Consider the following 22643-nt stretch of genomic DNA (forward strand, 5'->3'; position numbering starts at 1 on the left):
TATTACCTTCCCCCAGGGTTATAGTGAGAGTAAAATGAAATACAGCAGTGAGAATCTAGTCCAGTGCCAGCACGTAACAGGAGCTCGATAAACGACCACTCTTACTGTTTCGTTTTACCAGGAAAGACGTGCAAAGGCCCCACAGTCTGGCTGCCTGCTCTTCTCCATGGGAATTAAGTACATCTTTAGAAGCCAACCTGTCATCGCCAATTCAAGCACCTGCCTTACTGGAGGCCCAGTGACTTTCTGTCCTGAGTGTCTACCTGTCTGTGTGACGGTCTAGAGACCCCAGGAGACGCTGAGGGGGCTTGTGGCTGACTTCTCCATCCGTGGCTGTGGTCTCCAGGGGAACAACCTTCGAGATAGCGTTATGTGTGGAAGAAGGGGTTCTTCCTACGTGGCATCAGCTGCCTGCCACCTCCCAGAACACCTCCCACCCCAGGAGGGCCTGGCTGCCACAGCAGCCTGGACACCAGGAGAAATGTGGCCTTGGCCCCCCAGATGATCCGATACTTTCCTAACTGGAACAGCCATCCCTAACGCACATGGTGATCATCGTGCAGAGAGACAGAGGGAGCCATCAAACCCTAACTCCAGCTGTCGGACCTCCACCCACGGAGCCCAGAGACAGCCACCCCACCCCGCCCTCGGCCCAAATGGCGCCTAAGAACTAGGAAAAGCGGCCCAGACCTCAGAGACGCCTCACTGCCATAGGCTGGAAAACCGTCGTAATGAACACAAATCTCTGATGACTCTGAACGTAAAGATTCCACCTGCCGTCGGACAGGGGAAGCCGGGCCTGCCAACCCCCCAAAGCTGTGTGCCTGTGGCCCTTTGAAGACCCCGCGGGGCACAAGCCCCCTCCCCTCACCTTGGTAAGGATTCCCCGTGAGGGTCCATCCCACTGAAGATCAGGATGCAGGGCAGGCCCTCCAGCTCCAGGTAGGTCTGAGGTCTCCACTCGGCGTCCTCGATCTTCTGCCACAGCTGTGGATAATTAAAAAGCCACGAAGCGGTGAGACTCCTTCCTTCCGGGCGAGCCCAGCTCTGTCCTTTCGAGAAAAGGACGGTTCCTCATACTGCAAACAAGCACGTCGTCTGCACTGCCACTGTATTCCCAGCCCCACGGCCCGGCGCGTATCAGCTGTTCCCGAAATACCTGCTGACTGATCCTCTGGAAGAAAGCGCACATCCTCGATTGCCTCTAATGTTTTTGCTGTGTTTCCTTCGCCGTGCTGCCCTGCGTTGCCTTTCACCCACTTCCTACTCAACTGTGCTCTCCGTAGTCTTTCTAACCCTCCTGCCTTTCCTATCCTCTCTTGGTGGGTTCAGTGAGAAGCTGTGGGCCAGGAGTTTAAAAAAGCAAGACAGGGTTATTGGGCGCCTGGGTGGCTCAGTCGGTTGAGCATCCGACTTCGGCTCAGGTGATGATCTCGCAGTTCGTGAGTTCGAGCCCGTGTCGGGCTCTGTGCTGACAGCTCGCCTGAAGCCTACTTCGGATTCTGTGTCTCTCTGTATCTGCCCTTCACCCGGTCGTGCTCCCTCTCTCTCTCTCAAAAATAAACATTAAAAAAAAAAAAAAAAAGCAAGACAGGGCGCCTGAGTGGCTCCATCCGTTAAGCATTCAGCTTTTGATTTAGGCTCAGGTCACGATCTCATGGTTTGTGGGTTTGAGCCCCATGTGGGGCTCTGCCCTGACAGCATAGAGCCTGCTTGGGATTCTCTACTCTCCCCTCTCTGCCCTTCCCCTGCTCATACTCTCACTATCACTCTCAAGATAAATAAATACACATTAAAAGTAAATAACTCGGGGAGCCTGGGTGGCTCAGTCGGTTAAGCGTCCGACTTCAGCTCAGGTCACGATCTTGCCGTCTGTGGGTTCCAGCCCCGCATCGGGCTCCGTGCTGACGGCTCCGAGCCTGGAGCCTGCTTCGGACTCTGTGTCTCCCGCTCTCTCTGCCCCTTCCCCTGCTCGTGCTCTGTCTCTGTCTGTCTCTCAAAGATAAGCAAACGTTTAAAAAAAAAAAAAAAGTCTGCTTAAAAAAAAAAAAATGAATAAAGAGCAGGCCAGTGTGATTTAGGGAAGCAACATTCATTAAGTAATTTGGTATCACTGGATGAAAGCTGCAGGTGGGGACACGAGCGGCAGCCGGAGGGGTGGCTGGGTATAGAGGGCACGTGAGGGACACCAACACTGAGGCGCGTGTCGCTGCTCCGTCGCCCCGCCCCCGCCCGGTCACCGCGCGCACACACACACACACACACACACACACACACACACACACCCCACCCCTACCCTGCCGGGCATCTTTCACCCCGCCCGTCCCTGACCGCCGCGCCCACCTTGAGTTGCTTCACGAAGTGCTTCCCGACGGTGATGCCGGAGCTGGGGTTGCCCAGGATGATCTCAAAGTGCTCCTCCAGGGCCAGGCGTGCCCGCACGTGGGCCAGCCGCTCGTAGGCCACCGCCGCCAGCGGGGAGCAGGGCACCCGCAGCAGGACCATGAGCCCGTGGCCGCAGGGGCACTGCTTGGGGGAGTTGATGAGGTTCTGGGTGATCTCCAGCGTCTCCACCGACGTGTAGTTCTTCATCTGCGACAGGCCGCTCACGGCCATCATGGCGGCCGCGTAGTGCTGCACGAGAACAAAGGTCCTGATCACCGCGCTGTGCAGGCGGGGGAACCTGCAACAAACAAGAGAGGCGGAGCGTGACCGCGCTGCCGCGGAGCTCCAGGATGCCCGGGGCACTCCGCGAGGATCACGACGACGACGACACGACGGCGGCGGCCTTCGCCCAGCCGCCACGTGGCCCAACACATCCGCCGGCTCGGGGGCGGCGAGACCCCGGAATCGCAGACGCGTGGCGTTTCCTTCCGGAGCCGCCTGCATCCAACCTGCAACACACGCCTCCCTCAGAGGGCGCGTCAAACACCGCTCCGGCCATCGCCAGCGGGGAAACGGAAGCACAGGCTGGGGGCTGCTGTCGAAAAGATCGGGAAACGGGAAGACACAGCACGATTTCAGAACGATCTGAAATGAAACAGAGGGAAGCAAAAACCAAGGACCGTAGCATCGGAGAGCTGAAACTTCAAGCACCTTAACGTACGTGGCATTGGATCGCTCTAAAAGGGAGGAGGAGGAGGAACGCAGAAAAAAAATAGAGGAAACAAGGACCGAATTGTTCTCATACTTGCTGAAAACTCAAGTCAGGACAAAGAAACGTGAAGAAAATTATACCATGGCGGATCTTAATTTGCTTAAAATCAGTAACAGATTAAAAGTCTGAACACTTTGGGGCACCTGGGTGGCTCAGTCAGTTAAGCGTCCGACTTCGGCTCAGGTCATGATCTCACGATTCGTGAGTTCGAGCCCCGCGTCGGGCTCTGTGCTGACAGCTCAGAGCCTGGAGCCTGCTTCGGATCCTGTGTCTCCCTCTCTCTCTGCCCCTCCCACACTCACGCGCTCTCTCTCAAAAATAAATAAACATTAAAAAATTAAAATAAAAACAAGTTAATTAAAGTCTGAACGCTTTAAATATCTGCAGTTTACTCTATGTCACTTATTCCTCACTAAAGCTATTGTTTAAAAAAAGAAAAAAAAGAACCACCGTATGGGAGGCAAGAACTCGCCCAGCTCTAAACAGCACGTACAGGTGCAATGTGCTTGCCCCTAAGCCTTTGTGGTTGGCTCTACAGGAAGGAAGCTCCCCAGAAAACATACCGGCATAAAAATGGGAGTTGTTAAATGTCTAAATCTCTTAAGTCCCAGTAAGTTTGTGTCAGATTTGCGGCTTCCCAGACAGATTTTCCAGCCATATGCTGGGGTCTGTGTGCAACACATGGCGAATCAACAGTCTGGCCACGCACATGGTGGGGAGAGGCAGTAACCAATGTGTTCTTACCTTTATCGCCTTCTGTCCCAGTTGCCTGTTTCGAGAGAGTTTTCCAGACACAGGATTCCTAGGAAGGGCAGCATGGTGTGGCGGAAAGAACGTCAAACCTGGCTACGGTCCGGGCTGCCACAAACTGGATGTGTGACCTTGGGCAAATCGCTTCTCCTCTCCGGGCCCCAGTTCTCACAAGTGTAAAATGGGGTGGTTGGGTGAAATGATTCCTGGGAGTCCCTAGGACTCTCCATAACTCAACACTCCAAAGCCTGATGTTCTCTTCTCACTCCGTGAAATGTGAATTTTCATCTCTGTGCAACACTTCCAGTTTAGCAGAGGGGCGGGAAAGGAAGAGGATGGTGGTGACAGGGACAGTTGTGATGGTGGTGACAACGGCAGTGGCAGCTGACATGAGCACGTAATGTGCGCCAGGCACTGCTCTTAACGTTTTGTGTGTATTCGTCCACTGAACCCTCATGACATTCCCATGTGCTAGGTACTCTTATCCCCACAGAGGATTGAGACACTTTTCTAAAGTCTCAGCTCATAAGGGACAGACCCAGGACTCGAACCCTGGGAAAGAAGGAACCCTGGGAAGGAAGTGTGACTTTGGAGCCTGAGCGCTCGGCGTACAACTGTTCCTGAGTCTGCACAGGCTCGTGTTTCCTGAAAACTCTCATGAGAAGCCACTAGAAAAGTAGAGTTGTTGCCAGGTGAGGGTACGGAAGTTCAGACAGGTTCGGTGGGTTTGCTGAAGGTTAAGACTAATAAAGCATAGGGGCGCCTGGGTGGCTCAGTTGGTTAAGCGCCCGACTTTGGCTCAGGTCATGATCTCGTGGTTCGAGGGTTCGGGCCCCGCGTTGGGCTCTGTGCTGACAGCTTGGAGCCTGGAGCCTGCTTCAGATGCTGTCTCCCCCTCTCTCTGCCCCTCACCCACTCCTGATCTGTCTCTCCCTGTCTCTCAAAAATGAATAAACATATAAAAAAATATTTTTTAATAAAAAAAGACTAATAAAGTATAAAGCCAGAACGTATGGTCCCCTGGCCACTAGCCGTGAGACCCTCCTCCATACGTATGGTTAGTGGTTCTACTGTTTTGGAGTCGATGGCAAGGACTTGGTCTGGCTTCACTCCAAAACCTCCCACGTGACCTCCCACGTGACCTAAGTGTGTATCTTCCTCTGCCACATGGGGGTAACAGGATCCATCTCACCGTGCCGCCGTGAGGATTACACGAGGCGATACACGTAGAGTATTGGGCCCAAAGTTACCTACAGCTCGCTAAGCAGCCAGCGGGAGGAGGTGCATGAGCAGGGCAGAGAGGCAGAGGCGGGGCTCCCTCGCTCAGCAAGTTTATGGCTCTTGGCTGCCCGTGTGTGAGGTGGAGAAGCGGCCTGATTAAGCCCATCAGTGTCACTGCGCCGAAAGGGATTTCGTTCCTCAAAGGGCATGCTGGGGAACACCAGTCCCCCGATGTCCAGGAGATGCCACCTACTCTAGTTCCACTCTAGTCACAGCACGCGGGGCAACTGAAGGCTCGGGGACTCTCGTGGAAAAGCAAACCTTAAACGTAAGGGTGCTCCGACACGGGTGACCGTGGAACCCCTTTCGGCAGAAACAGCCGTCAGCATCCAGCCAAAGCAGGACAGCTTGGAAGACAGCTTGGAACACAACTTGAGAAGCACACACCTGGTTTAACGCCCTCGTTGGCAAGTGAGGACGAGGTGCCGTGAGGGCAGGTGGCAGGGCCCAGCTCAACACCAATAGTTAGCGGTAGAGATCATTTTGTTTCGCACTAGCCAGTCTGTAAAACTTGGCCGGGCTTCCCGACGTACAAACCGTGTGGATGGCGGCAATCGTTTAACCTCCGGGGGCCTTGGTTTCCTTGTCTCGGAAATGGCAGCATTAAAATCCACCTCAGAGGTCTGCTGTGACGCGGGCTAAAAGGGCCGGCTGTAGAGTCGGGCTGATTCTGGAGGTTCACAAAACCGGCTGCAGCCCTTGCCCGACGTGTGGCCCAAGGAAGTCACGGGGGCCCCTCTGAGCCTCTGTTTACTTGCAAAAGGGAGATAATCATAGCAACGGCGAGAGAAGTGGCGAGGACTGAATAAGATAGTGAAACTAAGGAGCAGCGCCGAGCACACAACCAGCACTCAACAGACGATACACAAAGGACGTGAGAGATGAAGCCCCCTGGGACTGTCGCCGTCACTCCCCTTAAAACCTTTGGGTGTCTTACCTCCCACTTCCTTGGTTTCCCTGAGTCTCAAACACCCCATTCCACATTCCAACATGTTTCTGCCCATTCTCATTTCTAAAACGTTCTAGAACAATGGCACAACAGATATCACTGGCCCAACGTGCAGGGCAAGAAATAAGCCAGGGTCCCTTTCATGGAGGGACTGTCACCCAGGAAAGGAGGAAGGCGGCTCCCTCCCTGGAATTCTCTGGCTGCACATGCTTCCACTGGCACGGGAATCCTGAGCATTTGTAGCAACTTCCAACAGAGACGTGTACCTTTTTCCTAATGCCGTGACCATGGCCTCAAAGGAGCTGTCATATCTGAGCAAAGGGAGGCTGTGTCCCGAAAGGGTGGACTCAATGAACTCTGACAGCCCGAAGTACTTCTTGTTCTCAGGATATAAGTCCACCCCCTAAAACAGAGAGGAACATCGGTCACTCAGACACTGCATTTGTGGGGACTCAGAGATTCACACGCCGCAGATGACCAGGACCAGCCTCTTGATCTAAATGGTGCTGACTCTGTTGTCCTTTGCACGATGCTTTATACGTTAACTTCTCTCTGCAGACCCAGAGCACAGAGTGTTCTCTACTGAAAGGAGGGTGCATCCCTATCCGTCAACACTTTTCCGTTCATTTGACCCCAGTGCCTTTGCCAAGAAGAAAATCAGCCTCGTTCTTTAAACCCACAACTTTGTTAAGACTTTCTTTCCAACCATTTTAAGCTAGTTTTAGGGAAAGGCAAATCAACCATCTGACATTCAGCTGCTATTGAAATCAGCAGGAAAAAAAAATGCATCCCCCTAATCAATTTCACTCCCACTGACTTAACATTCCTCCCAAGCTATCATCAGAGCCTCTCAAAAGTCAGAGCGTAGCAGATAAAACTGCAAAGGCACGACCTTTGCCCTCAAACAGCACCACAGTTAAGCGTGGGGGCCACAGAGCCAGGCGGACTGGGTCACTTCTTGGCTCTGCCACTATCTGGCTGCACAGTCTTTGGACGAGTGGCTCAGTCTTCTTCTCTCCATTTGCAAATCAGAAATCGTCCAAGCCCCTGCCTCGTGTAGGAGTTCATAGGACAAAGCCCTCAGAACAGTGCCTCCCTACACACGTTAAGATGGGGAATCTAACTAATGTATGTTGGGAGAGTTTCTAAAGACCGGGAAGGGGTTACAATCTAACTCTGGGTCAACTCAAAGACCCAAGAAACGGGGACCCACTTGGCCCCCAAACGACGCTAGTCAATCAGGAGTCTTACTAACCAGAACTTCTCCCACCTCAGCTGGTGTCATTGTGACCCCAGGCCCCACAGCCCGGCGGCACTCACATTGCTGTAGGAGGCGGGCCAGTGGATCTCATTGTAAGGGCTGATGAGGGTGTGCTGTGTCTGCAGAGCGTAAGGGAAGGAAGTCACGTGAAGCGTCACGATGTTCGGGGCCTCCTTCACCTCTCTGCAGTTCAGCAACCGGTCCACCAATCCCACAGCCGGGTCACTTTGGGAATAGAGATTATGAACAGCGCTACTGAGGAAGGAAAGGGGGGGAAGCACCAGTGAGTGGAACGAAGGCACTCTGGAATTTTACGAGGATCAAGCAGTTGAATACGTGTGTAACTAGCCCCACCCCCCAAATCTGCAAGCGATCAAAGCTTCCGGCTCTGTGCATCAGGGATGCCCTGACACTCATCGCTTATTAAAAACCTGGCTGGGGGAACAGTATTCATGGAGGACTGCTTTGCAGGCTACACAATCCTCCTACTCCTCGAGAGCAGTGACTCTCACCCAGGAGTGCTCCTTTGTGGCCCCATCCCATTGCGTACTTGTCTCCTGAAATTTTCCCCCGAGACTCCTACTGACCTGAAGCGATCCTGAGAGGATATAAAATGGCACACTCTGTATTACATTTAAAGAACAGGACCAGGAAGGGGAAGCATTTTGGCCAAGGAGCCAAGGAGGGCAGCACAGCTCAGCCGTTCCCTGTGGGCCACGGCCTCAGCCTTCCCTTCCAGCCATCCAGCAAAACAGAGAAAACAAAGGGATTAGCCCTTTCGGTGGCAGGGAGCTACTCGGAGAAACCTACGTCCAAATGGATATTCACAATACAGCTCTTTCTACAATTCCGGATGTACAAATGCAGGGACCCGATGCCGCATGCCCTTCGTATGGGTGATCTCTGAGTTTCTGGCCAGCCCTAAGCTTCTGACTCTGTGCTAAATCAGAGCGCCCCTCTGCGATCTGACCCAGGATCTCCCTTCCCTCCTCACCCAGTCAGTGGCAATGTCTAAATGCACAGCCCTCGGGCCAGTCTAGATGCCCTCCAGCTCTAACGTTCTGGAACGCATCCATGGCATCGGCTTACAAATGCCAAAACCCCCAACGTCACTCATCTTTTCAAGGCTTGTACCCACAGCCCCAAGTGTCCCCCATATATTAACATAATAAAATGGCAACCCCGCCATACGCCAAAGCCACGCTCACCTCACGAGGTCCCAGTGGGCGTGGTCGTGGATCAGGACAAAGAGCGTATGCGGATTCTGAAAGGAGTTTTGCAGAAAGGACTTAAATTTTGTCTGCGCTTCAGCATCAAGCTTCAAAACATACTGTTCAACCCTCTGCTTGGTCATGTGCTCCTTTTCCAAGCCGAGCTCTGACAAAACCCCTGTAACGTGGCAAAAAACACATCACAAATAAAACGGGACAAGAAAAACCCTTGTCACAAGCTTCTCATTCATTCGGCGGGCGCCTGCCGGGCACCTCCTATCTGGCCGGCGCTCTGGTAGGCCCTGAGGCTACAGGGATGGGCGAGACACGGGAGAGTCGGGGCAGCGGACCCCAGGCAGACCACTGTCACACGTGTCTGCAGGAGCTGGGCACAGAGGCGGGCCTGTTGCATAGTGTGGTGTGTGCACACAGCAGCCTGCCCAGGGGCCACAGCCAAGCTGGCCTCATGATGCAGGTGATCCCGGGCACGGCATGACTAAAGGGAAGGGTAAGGTCCCCCCCCCCCCCCCGCCCCCCGCCAACCCCAGCAAAATCATCTCCCAGCCTGAATGCCACTGAGCTGCAGGTTATATAACATAAAGCTAGGACATTTAAGACATTGACTCTTCATGTATTTTGTATTTCATCCCCTTGAAAACACAGGGAGAATACACTAAGTTGAAGCAGGATATCGACACACAGGTCATTGACCTGAGCAGGACAGAGTGGAAACTCAAGTCATGGTTCTGGCTTTAATGGATTTTAAGATCTTGGGCAATTTGCCATCTCTGAGCGTCTGTTTCATGATCTACGAAATAGGGGTAATAATACTTGCCCTATCTACTTGGGAGGCAAAGACTGGTATTTCAAATCCAAATCTGAATTTAAGGGGATAAAAGCTTCTCCATGTAGCCATCACAACGTGTCCCCTGAATGTCCCCCGCCCCTCCCCCCCGCCCAGTACCTGAATGCCAGACGTGGAACAGGGTTTGCTGATAGGTCACTTCTGAGGGTGGAATACAAATCAGAAAGTCCACCTTCTCGAAGGATCCTAAGTCCAAATTCTGGGTGCTGGAATCCGCAATTGAACACACATGGGAGAGGAGCTTCTGAGCCACGGCCAGCTGGAAAGGCCGGATGTGGTGGGGCTCCAGATTATAACCTGGAACCAGAGCCCCCATAAAGGCGAGGTACACTCAAGAGCAGAGAGCTAGGGAGTCACGCAGGGGGCCCCTGTCTAGTGCACAAAGTGACCAAAGGGGGAAACACACCAACATTTATCCGGTGCCTGCTCTGGGCTATGTACCATTTCACACTGTCTGTAATTTAATAATAAAAGGATGAACAGCACTCAGGGAGCACAGAGGCAGTGACCTACTGTACCCGAAGGGGACAAAGACAGCATCTCAGGGAACGTGACACCGAGACTGGACTTTGGAAGAGGCTGCAAGTTCTCTGGAAGGGAAGGAAACTATCACAGCTCTTCGGGAACTTGGGAGGAATAAACTATTTCAACAATGCACTGATAAGCTGGAAAGCAACACAGAGCAATGCACTATCTCAGGAAAAGTGTGCCTTTCAGGGTAAGAGGAGACTATTGGTGTTAAAGACTACAATTAAAATTATATATTAGTCCAGTTTGATGCTAAGAAGATGCCCTGCCTCCCGGATGCGTCTCTAACATTGCTTCCTCACAGCCCCTGGCGTCCCCTGGCCGCTGGCTCACTAGCCCGGACCCTGGCCGCTGGCTTCCTGGCGTCACTCACTTGTGCATGCCGGTGCATCCAGGGATGCTGATTTGGTGACAGAGGAGGCAGTAAGTGACGACGAAATATGGCCTTGATTTTCCTGATGAAATTTGTCCAGCAAAATGTCAATGTCCCCCTCTGCCCAAAACAGAGAGAAAAATAGAAATGGGTTTTCCATCCCAGTGAAATTCGGCAAATATCCATGCAACGTCTACTAGGTATGAGGCGCTGTCCCGGGCCTGGGGTAATGGAAATAAAGAAGCCAGGGCCCATCCAGCCCCGGAGCCCACGGCTTGTAAGGCAGGCAAACAGTCAGAGAAAATGGCACGGTGATGTGGTAGGTGCCAGGACAGAAGAGCCAGATGCTAAAGGACAGGAGGGAGGGGTCTGAGCCCATCCTAGAGGAGGGGGGAGGGCAGGGACAGTTTATGGGAGGAAATGGGGTGAGGAGCCAGGCAGAGAGGGGTGAAGGGCACAGAACTCACAGCATAGAACACACGGACTGAGGCACCGCTCCAGCAAGAAGCCGCAAGCTATCCGGAGGGGGAGCTGGGGAACAGGCGTGCACGGGGCCAGGGAATACAGAGGAGGCACAAGACCCTCGTGTGCCCCCAAAACCGGAAACCACAAAGCCCCCCCACCTAGGAGAGCCCACAGTCAGCGCACGAAGATGGCCGGCCAGAAACCACCACAGAAAGGGTTGTAAATGCTAATACAGACAACGGAGGGTACGGCCTGAACATCCAAATCCAGGCCAGCCTCGGCAGGTCCCAGGGAACACCCTCCGAGAGGACTTCACCTCTGAGTCTTTGTTTCTGCCCTTCCCGCTCGTGAATTTACACCGGTCTCCCCACGGGCTTACCTGGACAGAGGGTGCTGAAAAACGCCCCCAACAAGTCCACTTTCCCGGTAACCAGCTCGTAATTGACTTCTTTCTGGTACTCCGCTGGGGTGAGGAGGCTCTCAGAAAGAATTCGGGCTTGGTATTTTCCTGGAAAACAAACAACTCTCACTGGGCCCCTCCACTTAGAATTAGCACGTGAGCCCAGGGACGACAGTTTGTCTCCTCTCTCTCCCGCAAGCCCGTCACTGTGCCTGGTCAAGAGCAGGTGTTCATGTCGATTAAACGAATAAATGGCGTAAAGCATCTTGGCCCAGATTAACAGGATAACAAGAGGGGAAACCCAGAACACTGGCCTCGGAACCTCTCTTCCCGCTTAGTAGCCGTGTAACCTGAGATACTTAACCATTCTGGCCCTGTTTCGCCTCCTGAAACACAGGAATGACAGCACTTCAGGACTGTCCTGAGGACTGTAAACCAGGCACTGTTTATAAAAATGCTTAGTCCACCCCTGAGGCACAATAGGCCACCAGGTTTATTTCTGAGAGTGCTACTCAAATCACATAAGTAATTTATTAAAAAAAAAAAACAAAAAAAAAAAAACAGAGAATGAATTTAGGATCAAGAATGCTTATGGATAACTGGGGCAGTGCATAGCAACAATATATACTTTTTAAGTAAATAAAAAGATATGAAAACTTCAGGCTTAAAACAAGTAACACCTGTGGGATTTTTTAAAACAGTTTAAAAAACAGGAGTATAGTGATTGGCCAAAAATTATTCTGAAATTGACAAACTGACCCACGAAGATCTATGAATACCATACAACAGTGTTAAGAGGGATTTTTTTTTAATTTTTTTGAACATTTATGTATTTTTGAGACAGAGAGAGAGGAAGAGTGCAAGTGGGGGAGGGGCAGAGAGACAGGCGGACACAGAATCCGAAGCAGGCTCCAGGCTCTGAGCAGTCAGCACAGAGTCCGATGCGGGGCTCGAACCCACAAATCATGAGATCATGACCTGAGTTGAAGTCGGACGTTTAACCAACTGAGCCACTCAGGTGCCCCGAGAGTGATGTTTTAAATCCTAATAGTCCCATTTAAGTTGAGAAATCTGTTTGTATTCATGAGTTGTTCTTTCTTTTTTTTTTCAAAGAGAAATTTGAAGCCAGAAGGATTCTTTTATTTTTAGTGTTTATTTATTTTGAGAGAGAGCGAGTGTGAGCCAGGTAGGAACAGAGAGAGAAGGACAGAGAGAATCTCAAGCAGGCTCCGCACTGTCAGCACAGAGCCCGATGTGGGGCTCAAACTCACAAAGAGTGGGATCATGACCTGGGCCCAGACCAAGAGTCAGTCGCTTAACCGATTGAGACACCCAGGCGCCCCTGTATTCATGACACTTCAATCGTGCTGACTACCCCTTAATCTCCTTCAATTTCCTAAGAAAATGCTAGACTTAGGAATTCCGTGTTCTTTTTAACTAACAGGACGAAGCTGGGAAATAGCCATTGCTATTGCTCTGGGAGAGGAACTAATGAGGTCAATGAATTAATGAGGTCACTGCATTAATATGCACAAAGATCAGCCTGGCACATAAAAGTTGCTTGACACACCCGATCTCCTCCAGGGAGCCGTCCCCTGCTTCCACTCATTCACCTGCAACCAGGGGCATGCCCTGGGCGTGGTCACCACTGATAACTCCGCCCCTCTGCCTCCTGCAACGAGGGGCGTGCCCTTGCCCTGGGCGTGGTCACCACTGATAACCCCGCCCCTCTGCACCCTCCACTCCCTGCAGCCTGCTCCCCAGCCACCTCTGACACTCCAAAAACTCCCCCGCTCTTCAAATCCATAGAGCCTCCCAGACGTGCTCCTGCTTTCTCTTCTTGTCCCCCTCCCTTGAGGGAGAGCCCACGTCCAGCAATACTCAGTCCCAACGTCCCTCCCCACAGCCGTGCTCCACCCTCTGCATCAAACCCCCTTCCTGCTCTGGGTCTTTACAGAGCTGCCAGACGCGGCTGGAGAAAAGACCACGGTCATGCCCACTCGACTCCCGTAAACCCACTGCGCGCAGCAGCCCCGGCCCTGTCTCCTGCTGGAGGACACAGCGACCACCTGTGACGCATCCCAGGGCCCCGCCACCTGTCCACCTGTGACGCATCCTTCCCACTGCCAAACATACACCGCGCGACTCAGAACCACCACAAAAACCTGATCCCGTTCCGCCTCCAATTATTATCTCTGTTCTCTATTCCTTGTAAGGCAAAATTTCTCAAAACGGTTGTCTCCCTTTGCTTCTTTGCTCCTCATCTCTTGAGCCCAATCCAGTGGCGCCCTCATCCACCAGCACCGCTCTGTCCGCATCACCGATGGCCACGCGGCGGACAGAGGGAGGAGCCCGTTCGGACTCAAACAGGAGCATTTGGCCCAGTCGCTGCCTCTCCCTTCTTGAAGCACGCCTCCCCGCCCCCCCCCCCACCTCCACCCCTCGGCCTCCAGGACATTCTCTCCTTCCACTCTCAGGTCTGCTTCTCCATTTCCTCCCCTCACGGGACGGGACCTCAGACAGCCCTCGCTCCACACTCACCGGATGGGTCCTGGCATCACCTCTGGGCTCTCAGGCCCCCAACGTGCTGACTACCCCTTAATCTCTGTCCTGAACTTTGGACTTTCTACCCAGCTGCCCACCCACGCGGCCACCGCGACATCTGAACCGTGGGCCGGGCTGGTGCGGGAGAACTTGAGATTCCAGCACGACCTCCCTGCCACCCCTTCCCTCCACGGGGACAATTTCAATTTTTCTTTATTTTATTTATTTATTTTGAGAGAGAACACAAGCAGGGGAGGGGCAGAGAAAGAGGGACACAGAGAAGCCCAAGCAGGCTCTGTGCTGCCAGCACGGAGCCCGGCTAAGGGGCTCCATCCCACAGACCGTGGGATCATGACCCGAGCCAAAACCAAGGGCCGGATGGACACTTAACCGACTGAGCCACCCAGGTGCCCCTAAATTAAATGTTTTCAAAAAACAGAAATGCTTCTGCAGTTCCTGCCATCTCAGCGGATGGTGTCTGCATCAGCCACAAGCCAAAGCCCTCGGGGTGTTCCCACACAGTCCACACGGCCCCCCCCCCCGTCCCCCCCCCACTGCAAACCCCACAGGTACCCACCCCACAGACACCCAGAATCAGGCCGCTCCTCTGGGCCTCCCCCAGCCCAGCCCCGGCCGCCCACACCGGGCACTGGATGAATCCAGCCCCTCCCCAGGGACCCAAATAGGGGTCCCAAATAGGGGGCTCTCCACACCCAAATAGGTCATTGATTCTTCCGAAACAAAAGCCAGGTCACAGCCCTTCTCTGGTCAAAATCGTGCAACGGTCTCTCAATTCACACAGGGAACAATCCAAAGCTCTGATAAGGCCGTCAGGGCCCCCGCACAACGCCCTAGTCCCGTCCTCTGCTCTGGCCTCCTGCTTACTAGCAACATGCCAGGCACGGCCTGTGGCCATGTGGTCCTGGGGCGGGGCCCGCAGCTGTCCCCAGAGGCAACATCGACCGCTGCCTCATTTCTCTCAGGCCCTTGCTCTTAACATCCCCTCTTTAGATAGGTTCTCCTGACCCCTCTTAATAACCAGCTCCCCAAATGGGATCCTCCGACCCCGGGCCCCTCCACCTGTCCACCTGTCACTTTCTGCACTGGCTTTGGTGTCTGCCTCCCACACCAGAATGTGCGCTCCAGGCGAGCAGGGACCTCGTTACCTTCCTTCCTGAATCTCCGGTCCCTACAACCGTGGCTGCACACAGTAGGACTTCAATAAATGTTTTTATACTGTATTAGTTCACTGACGCATGTGTCCACATAGACAATGAGATCGCTGGGGTTTTTGTTCTCCATCAGCTAGCTGAAGGAAGTGAGGGCCGGAGTCGTTAAGGGACCAATCACATCATCAGGTGCATGGACCCAGGCCTTCCACCCGGTCTAACTCCAGAGTTGCCCAGCCTCTCTAGGGTTTGGCAAGGCGGAATGCTCACCTTCCTCTCGGAGGAGGAAAGAATTTTAACTCAGCATGCCAGCCAGGGCACAAGCGGCGCACATCGAGGGGGCTGCTGAGCACTAACCAACCGCTGCTACAGACCCTGGGCCACGAGAGGCAAAAGGCGCGGATGTGCAAAGGAAGGGAGCCGGGAAACAGACGCAGCTGCTTTTCCCGCTGCCCCCAATCTCAGGCGCAGGGCTCACCCGTGACGGCGACGCAGGAGTCGATGGCGGGGCTGCGGCACGCGCGGACGATCACCACGTAGTTGGTCTTGGCGAGCTTGCCCTCGATGAGCAGCCGGAACATCTCGGAGAGGCCCTCGGCCAGGGAGTAGGTGCACTCGATGATGTGCACGCTGTCGTTGCAGGAGCTGGCGGCCAGGCCGGCGAGCCAGGGCAGCTGGGCCGAGGTGACGGGGGCCACGGCGCTGGGCGCGGGCGGGCAGGGCTGCGGCTGCGCCTGCTGGTACTGCCGGATCTCGGTCAGGTGCGATTCGCGCCACGAGCGCAGGAAGATCTGCTCCAGGTCCTCCATCAGGGGCACCTGGTCCGCTGCTGGCAAAGACAAGACGGCAGGAGAGGCTTGGGCGCCGGCCCCCAGGTCCCCACCGCGAACGCAGGGAGCGATCCTGGGGAGCCGCGCGCAAGCAAACGCGAAAGTAACACAGCCCGCGTCACCAATGCCAGATCGTCTCAGGGACCGCGGGGAGGTACAGGGAGGGCAGCCGCGCGGCCAGAAGCTCCCCAGCCTAGCGGGGCCACAGCTCTTTCTGCCTGTTCCTCAGTCTGGGTTTCACGCGCGGGTGTTAAATAGCAGCAAGGACTGCGAGCCTACGACTCCGGGGCTCCTCCTCTTTCCCTACCGTCTCGCTGTAACCACGCATCGCGCTGTCTGCGGTCCGCGCCCAGCACGGTCCCTGGCCACGCAAAGTCCCTTCCTACGAGGCTCTACCGTTTACTCAGCGGTGTCTCCACTGTCGATCCTTTCTTTGCTGCCACGTAGCCACCTCTGCAAGCGCCTTCACAGTACACGTCTTTATGCGTAGAACCTAGCTTCCCGGAGTCTCGAATCTGGGCTTCCGGGGCCAACCTGTACACATCGTCAGACTGTGCCCCGAGGGCCTACCTGCGTCTACCTACCGGTGACTTTAAGTCATGTGTGACACTGGTTTTACTGCACCCTTAGCCCCACTGGATACCCACGCTTGCATCATCAATTCGAGAGATACGTTACTTGATTTGTGGGTCTGACGCCTAGGAGACTGAATACCGTCAGCCTTTCTTTCCTAGACGTTTTCTGGCGTGTTTGGCCAAATCTTGTATCTGGGGGAGTTGGAGGAAACGGCACCGCGCCTGGACTCGGAAGGCGTGCTCCCTTCTGGTTCCACCTGGCGCCAGCCCAGATCCAGAGCTATCTTACGATACGGGTTCCTGATCTGAAACACGGGATCACAATACACACGCACGAGGCTACGCCAAGATTTGATCAGATTAGCCATTAGGCCTCCCATCTTTGCAATCTTTCCCCTTGAGCCCACGCCCCCTTCTGGAATCACCATCGCCAAACCGAGCTCTTGGGAGACCTGTCTACGCTCCCTGCGCTTGCCCCCTGTCTCCAATCCATTGCAGCACGGCTTTTGTCCCCCACACTCCTCGGACGCACCCATCACCGAGGGTGCCTGTCACTCCCATGTGCCCAAACCCAATGGCCAATCATCAGCCTTCACTCTGCTCTTGGCCTCACTGACTCAGGTGACTGGTCCCTCTCCTGAAATGCTTTCACGGGATTCTGCGTCCCTGTTTACCTGTTCCTTCAACACAGTCGAGGGCCAACTACAGTGCAGGTGCTGTTGGACACGCAGATGTGAACTAAATCAATGTTCCTGGTCTCACGGACCCTACATCCTAACCGGGGAGAGGCACGGAAAGCGAGCAAATACTGGTGCTCTAAAGGCAAGATACGGAGGAGAGAGACTCCCAGGGGCCTGCGGAGGGGGCACTGTCTTAGATATGGTGATAAGGTTCTCCCTGAGGTGACACAGGAACCAAAACTCGGAGGACAGGTCCTGGGCAGGGGCGTTTCTCGGGGGTAGACGGGTCTGCCGCAGGGCACGGCAGGGCTGGAGCAGAAGCGGAGGTGGGAGGAGGCCTGGTCACTTGGACCCTGGAACCGATATGGGTTGAGTGTGTGATAGGAGACCCCGGGGGGCTCCAGCAGAGAACAGATACGATGAGATTCACAATCGTTAACAGCTGTGCAGAATGGGGGGCAGAGCCGCACCCTGGCAAGGGAGGGGTGTGGCGGAGGAGGGTGGGGGACGCCGCATCTGGGACGAAGCAGGGCTTTCCGGTGGATGGGATGTGGGTGGTGAGAAAGGATGGTCCCCGGCACTTCCTGTCCGCCAGCCAGCGTGGCTTCTCAAGGGCTCCAAGTGACAGGCAGGGATCCGGGCTGACACGCCGCCTCAGGCCGCGACCACTGCACCAATGGGCCCCACGCGGCGGGAGGGAGGCTCACCCAGCTGGACGAGATAGTAGACGGTCAGTAGGAGCTGCACCTCCTCGGAGATGGGCTGTATCGCCGAGGCCCCGTAGTGCTCATACGCCCGGGAGATGGACTGAGAGTTCTGGTAGCACGTGTACAGGAGGGGGCTCACGACGACGTCACTCAGGTTCCCGCAGAGGTAAGGGAAGTTCCCGTGGCCTGCGGAAGAAGCAACCACGTCCGCTTGGCAGCTGGCGTGGGGCACACGTGGCCCCCACAAGCGCGCACGCCGAAGGCGAGGGAGCCGAAGCGGGCAGGCGAGAGGCCCCTGGGCTGACTCACACGTCCCTCTTCGGGGAGAGGGAGGAGGGAGGAGGGAGGAGGGAGGAGGGAGGAGGGAGGAGGGAAGAGGGAAGAGGGAAGAGGGAAGAGGAAGGAGGGAGGGGATCGCAGATTTCCCGCCCTTGCTGAGCTAGTGCACCTGCTCTAAATACTGACCAGGGCCCCAGCGTCTGCCTGTTCATCGTGTCCAACCCTTGTGGTTCACAGGTGAGCTCGCTGAGGCCCAGAGAGACGCGCCCAAAGCCGAACAGGCGCCCCGCTGACTACAGAACGCCTCTTGTGAGCACTCTGCCGCCCCCCCTGCCAGCCAGCCTGCCCCTCCCCGACTCCTCCGTGCTGGCTTCTGTTTCCCATCCTCCCAGGACTCTCTGGCAGGCTGAGTGAGGAAAACGAGTCACTGCGCAGACCGGGGGCTCCAGATACTGACAGAACCCGACCAATGCTTTAGCACACATTAGGAGACCAATTCCGACGAGAACCCTCAGCGTCAGAAGAGCCTGGCCGGACTGATTCTCCTCCGCGCTGGGCATCAGCTGTGTAGCCCTGCGCAGGAAGCAGGACTTCTCTAAGTCTCAGTCTCCACATCTGTAAAATGGGTCGAAGACACGCAGCCCTCATGGGGCTGCCGAGATAACTGGATGCGCCAGATGCACGTGCGCCATCCTGTGCTTGGTCTGAACTCATTCACCAAACACACACTCACTGAATGCCCGCTGTGTGCTACGTGCTGGCATCATGCTTGGCTCTGGGGAAATCTGACACCTGAGACAGTTCACATCCTCACACAACTGCGTCTCAAACCTGAGGGTACATGAGGGTCCCCCGGGCCCCTTCTGGGCCTTTCCGCACAGCTTCTGATTTGGAAAAGGGGCCTGATTCTGATTCCAGGATGGGCCTGGGAATTCACGTCTCCAACAGGTCCTGGACGATGCTGGACCCGCTGGACCAAGGACCACAGTTGGGGTGGCATGGCTTGCGAGCATTATGGCTTAAACTGCATTGGGGCCCAGGAGAAAGAAACTAAGGCAGCCTCGTGGAGAAGGCACATGGGTTTGGGTCCTAAGGCGCAGGTGGGGTTTGGGCATGAGGTGGGCTGGGGGCGGGAAGACCCAGGACAGCTGGCATGTTACAAAGAGTGCGTGGCTGGGGCGCCTGGGTGGCTCCGTCGGTAAAGCGTCCGACTTCCGACTTCATGATCTCGCGGTTTGTGGGTTCCAGCCCCGCGTCGGGCTCTGTGCTGACAGCTCGGAGCCTGGAGCCTGTCTTTGGATTCTGTGTCTCCCCCTCTCTCTGCCCCTCCCTTGCTCATGCTCTGTCTCCGTCTCTCAGTAATAAATAAATGTTTAAAAAAAAAACACACAAAGAGTGAGTGGCTTAAACTGAGCAGAAAGTGCAGTGACCTTGAAGAATAAGGAGGATGGTCTATAGCTGAGGTCGTCAGAGGCGGGTCTGCCGGACCCTCACCCCGACTCCTCTGAGGCCCCTGGCTCGGGGGAGGCACAGATGCCACCCTGCCCGTAGTGGCGCCACCGTGCTCTGTCTTCTCATCCCCGCATTCTCGCAGCGTCTCACAGACACGTAATGGCCGTGCACAGATTGCATGCAACGCCGCTGCACATTGACCTTCTTCTCAATTAGCCAAGAGGGCCCGATCGGATTACCGGCCGTGACTCATGCTCAGTTCAAACCCAGATCTGCACCCCTCTTCCTAAAGACCCTGTCCATTTTTTTTTTTAGGAAAAAAAAGCAGTGCCTCTCTTATTTCTTAATTACCGGTAAGATACCTCCCACTTGCCTACGACCCTCTCTCCTCTGTGCCTCCAAACACGATGACAGATGCTGTACCAGCTTCTTTAGGAAGGAGGCGCACGTGCGCGTGTGTGTGTTATCACACGGCCCCGGCGACCATCATCATCACACGAGTCCCGCCAGACCTTCACATTTCAACCTCTCCTGCTTCACTAGAAGGGGATTTCTTTACTTGCGGCAAGTCTGCCCCCACGGAGCCTACGTTAACCTACTGTCGCAAAACAGATCGAGTCAAGTTTCCTGCTTCCATGTGGCGACTGTGGCCGTCTTCGGCCAAAGTCAGATTGCATAGCCAAAATGTACTAGTGGCAGAGGATGACACAGGACAATCCACCGGACCAGGGGTCCCGGGAGCAAGGGGCTGACTGATCTGTCTCCATTCCCTGGTGCTTTGTACTGGACCTGTCATTATGGCACGAATGAGTGAATGAATGAATGAGCGAACTAGTGAATGAGCAAGTGAATGAATGAATGAGCGAGTGAATGAGTGTGTGAACGAGCAAGTGAATGAGTGATCGAGTGAATTAGTAAGTGAATGAGTGAGCGAAAGAGTAAGCAAATGAATGAATGAGCCAATGAGTCAATGAGTGAATGAGCAAGTGAACGAGTGACTGAATAAGTGAGCAAGTGAATTAGTAAGTGAATGAGTGAACGAGTGAGTGAGCAAATGAGTGAATGAGCAAGTGAATGAGCGAGTGAATGAGTGAGCGAGTGAATTAGTACGCGAATGAGTGAGCGAGTGAGCGAATGAGTGAATGAGCAAGTGAGCGAATGAGTGAATGAGCATGTGAATGAGTGAGCGAGTGAATTAGTAAGTGAATGAGTGAGTGAGCAAATGAGTAAGCGAATGAGTGAATGAGCGAGTGAATGAGCGAACGAGTGAATTAGTAAGTGAATGAGCGAGCGAAGGAGTGAATGAGCAAATGCACAAGCAAGCGAGTGAATGAGTGAGCGAATGAGTGAACAAGCAAGTGAGCGAATTAGTAAGTGAATGAATGAGTGAGTGATTAATGAGTAAGCGAATGAGTGAATGAGCGAGTGAATGAGCGAGCGAGCGTGAGCGAGTGAATGAACAGATGCATATCACGGAACAGAATCGTTCCACTTGGGCTTGTCGTGGAAAGCTGTGAAAAGCCCTAGAACTCTTGGCATCTGACCAGGGGCAACACCAGTGACTGGTCTGCTTAGTTCCTCCGTTGCCCTGGAAAGGGTCTGAGAGTTTTCTCAGGGGGACACCCTTGGAGTCAGCCTGTCCCTTGTTCATCCCTTCAGGCTCTCCGACCTCCACCACCTGTCCCACCGCTGTACTTGCCTTTAAATATCACCGGCTTGGCCTTGCATATTTTCAGCAAGTTGTCAGGGACGGACACTGGTTCTCCAGAGGCCACAACGGGGAAGGTGACCGACGCTGGTCCCACCGAGCCAACCTGTGGCACGCAGGACATGCCTGCGCTCTCTAGGGACAGGCCAGGAGAGTTAGGAAGACAGGCCAAACAAACCACCCACCTCTGGCAGACCTGATGTCAGGCCGGCCTGCGAATCTGCTACAATCTGACCCTCACCCCTACTTGTGGGAGCCCCCAAGTCTTGGAATCACAGACTCCTGAGGTCAAAGCATCTTCAGAGTCGCTTGATCTAATCTTCTCCACCAAGCAACCCAGTCCCCTCCTCTTCAGTCTCCCTGCCACGTGGCAGGCAAGCCCCTTTTAAATTCCTTTAGGGTCAGGGAACAAGCTCACTGCCATACAGGAAGCCTGGGCTTGGTTGAGCAGCCCCACCGTACGAGGAAGAGACCCTCTGTTATACCCAAGTCTGCCCCCCAGAACATCCTCGCCGATTCACGCAGAAGCACACACACGGGCACACATGCCCACGCCCCACCAGCAGCAGCACCACCACGGGTCCCCGAGTCTCGGGTTTCTGGCAACGTTGCCGTCACTTACCGTACTTAGCTCTGTTCCCACCACCCTGGGCGTAGCCGGCGTCTGTCGCTGATGGAGATTCTGGGGACCACCCTTTGTGGCGTTTCTTCGGGGGCCCAGAGTTTGATAAGATACCTAGACAACATTCAGAGTACGGATTAGGCTTTCCCTAAGGATGAGCTTCCAAACACTCCCCCTGCTCTGGAGAGCACGTATTTGTTATTTTTTAAAAATCAGAGCCTTACGAGGGTCGTTAGCTGTTTAGGGAAGCGTCCGGGCATGAGGAAATATCCTGTCCATTTCAGTGAACGTTTCGTTCCAAACCGCGCAAGTGCCTCGGCCTGATCTCTGAGCCCTTAGCACACCCTCACCTTTAACATGGGGTCACAAGCCCTGCCGTTAAAGGTGGTTTCATGAAGACTAAAGAGAATGTAGCGAAAGCACAGCCTTGGGGCCCACTGGCCGGCAGCCCCCAAGATCACATCCTCCTTCGCCTCCTCCTCTAAACTGCCCCGTGAATGCCTGTGTGCTTCTGGGATAAGCCACGGTCACGTTTGACCAACCACCACACAGTTTCACCACCTGGGGGCAGGACCGCTCTACCGGTGTTCCTCTCCCACCCCAGCCTTGACCACTAACTTCAGACCAAAGAAGTCAACAGGAACAGAGGCTGGTACCCGCTGTTGTTAACGAGTCATCCCCGCCCACTCTAGATAACAGCATGTGCGGGACTCACGCTCTGCTCCTGGGTTATTCAAAATATCCAGAGTTGGTTACCACATTCGTTTGAGCAATCCGACTCAAAATCTCCCCTACGTTTAGAAGTACACATTCAGCTGTGGCTGCACATTAAACGCC

The 22643-nt window shown here is 54.5% G+C and overlaps 1 protein-coding gene across 14 annotated transcripts in view; it reads right to left on the reverse strand.

The window, feature by feature from the left end:
* Positions 1 to 22643, reverse strand: part of GREB1 (growth regulating estrogen receptor binding 1) — a 143731-nt gene that overhangs the window by 30478 nt on the left and 90610 nt on the right. For 10 of the 14 annotated variants that reach the window (XM_027077919.2, XM_027077916.2, XM_027077920.2 and 7 more), the window contains exons 8-19: positions 21807 to 21920; positions 21176 to 21319; positions 17746 to 17931; positions 15432 to 15782; positions 11220 to 11348; positions 10376 to 10495; positions 9574 to 9771; positions 8607 to 8787; positions 7458 to 7653; positions 6404 to 6540; positions 2344 to 2683; positions 872 to 987 (exon numbers count right to left, since the gene is read on the reverse strand). In XM_027077919.2, coding sequence (XP_026933720.1) covers positions 872 to 987; positions 2344 to 2683; positions 6404 to 6540; positions 7458 to 7653; positions 8607 to 8787; positions 9574 to 9771; positions 10376 to 10495; positions 11220 to 11348; positions 15432 to 15782; positions 17746 to 17931; positions 21176 to 21319; positions 21807 to 21920 — 2212 coding nt within the window. Of the gene's footprint in view, positions 1 to 871; positions 988 to 2343; positions 2684 to 6403; positions 6541 to 7457; positions 7654 to 8606; positions 8788 to 9573; positions 9772 to 10375; positions 10496 to 11219; positions 11349 to 15431; positions 15783 to 17745; positions 17932 to 21175; positions 21320 to 21806; positions 21921 to 22643 lie in introns of those variants that run through there. The other 4 variants (XM_027077913.2, XM_027077915.2, XM_053201237.1 and 1 more) reach the window with 4 other exon arrangements.

Source organism: Acinonyx jubatus, chromosome A3 (assembly GCF_027475565.1).
Source record: "Acinonyx jubatus isolate Ajub_Pintada_27869175 chromosome A3, VMU_Ajub_asm_v1.0, whole genome shotgun sequence".
Classification (NCBI taxonomy): domain Eukaryota; kingdom Metazoa; phylum Chordata; class Mammalia; order Carnivora; family Felidae; genus Acinonyx; species Acinonyx jubatus.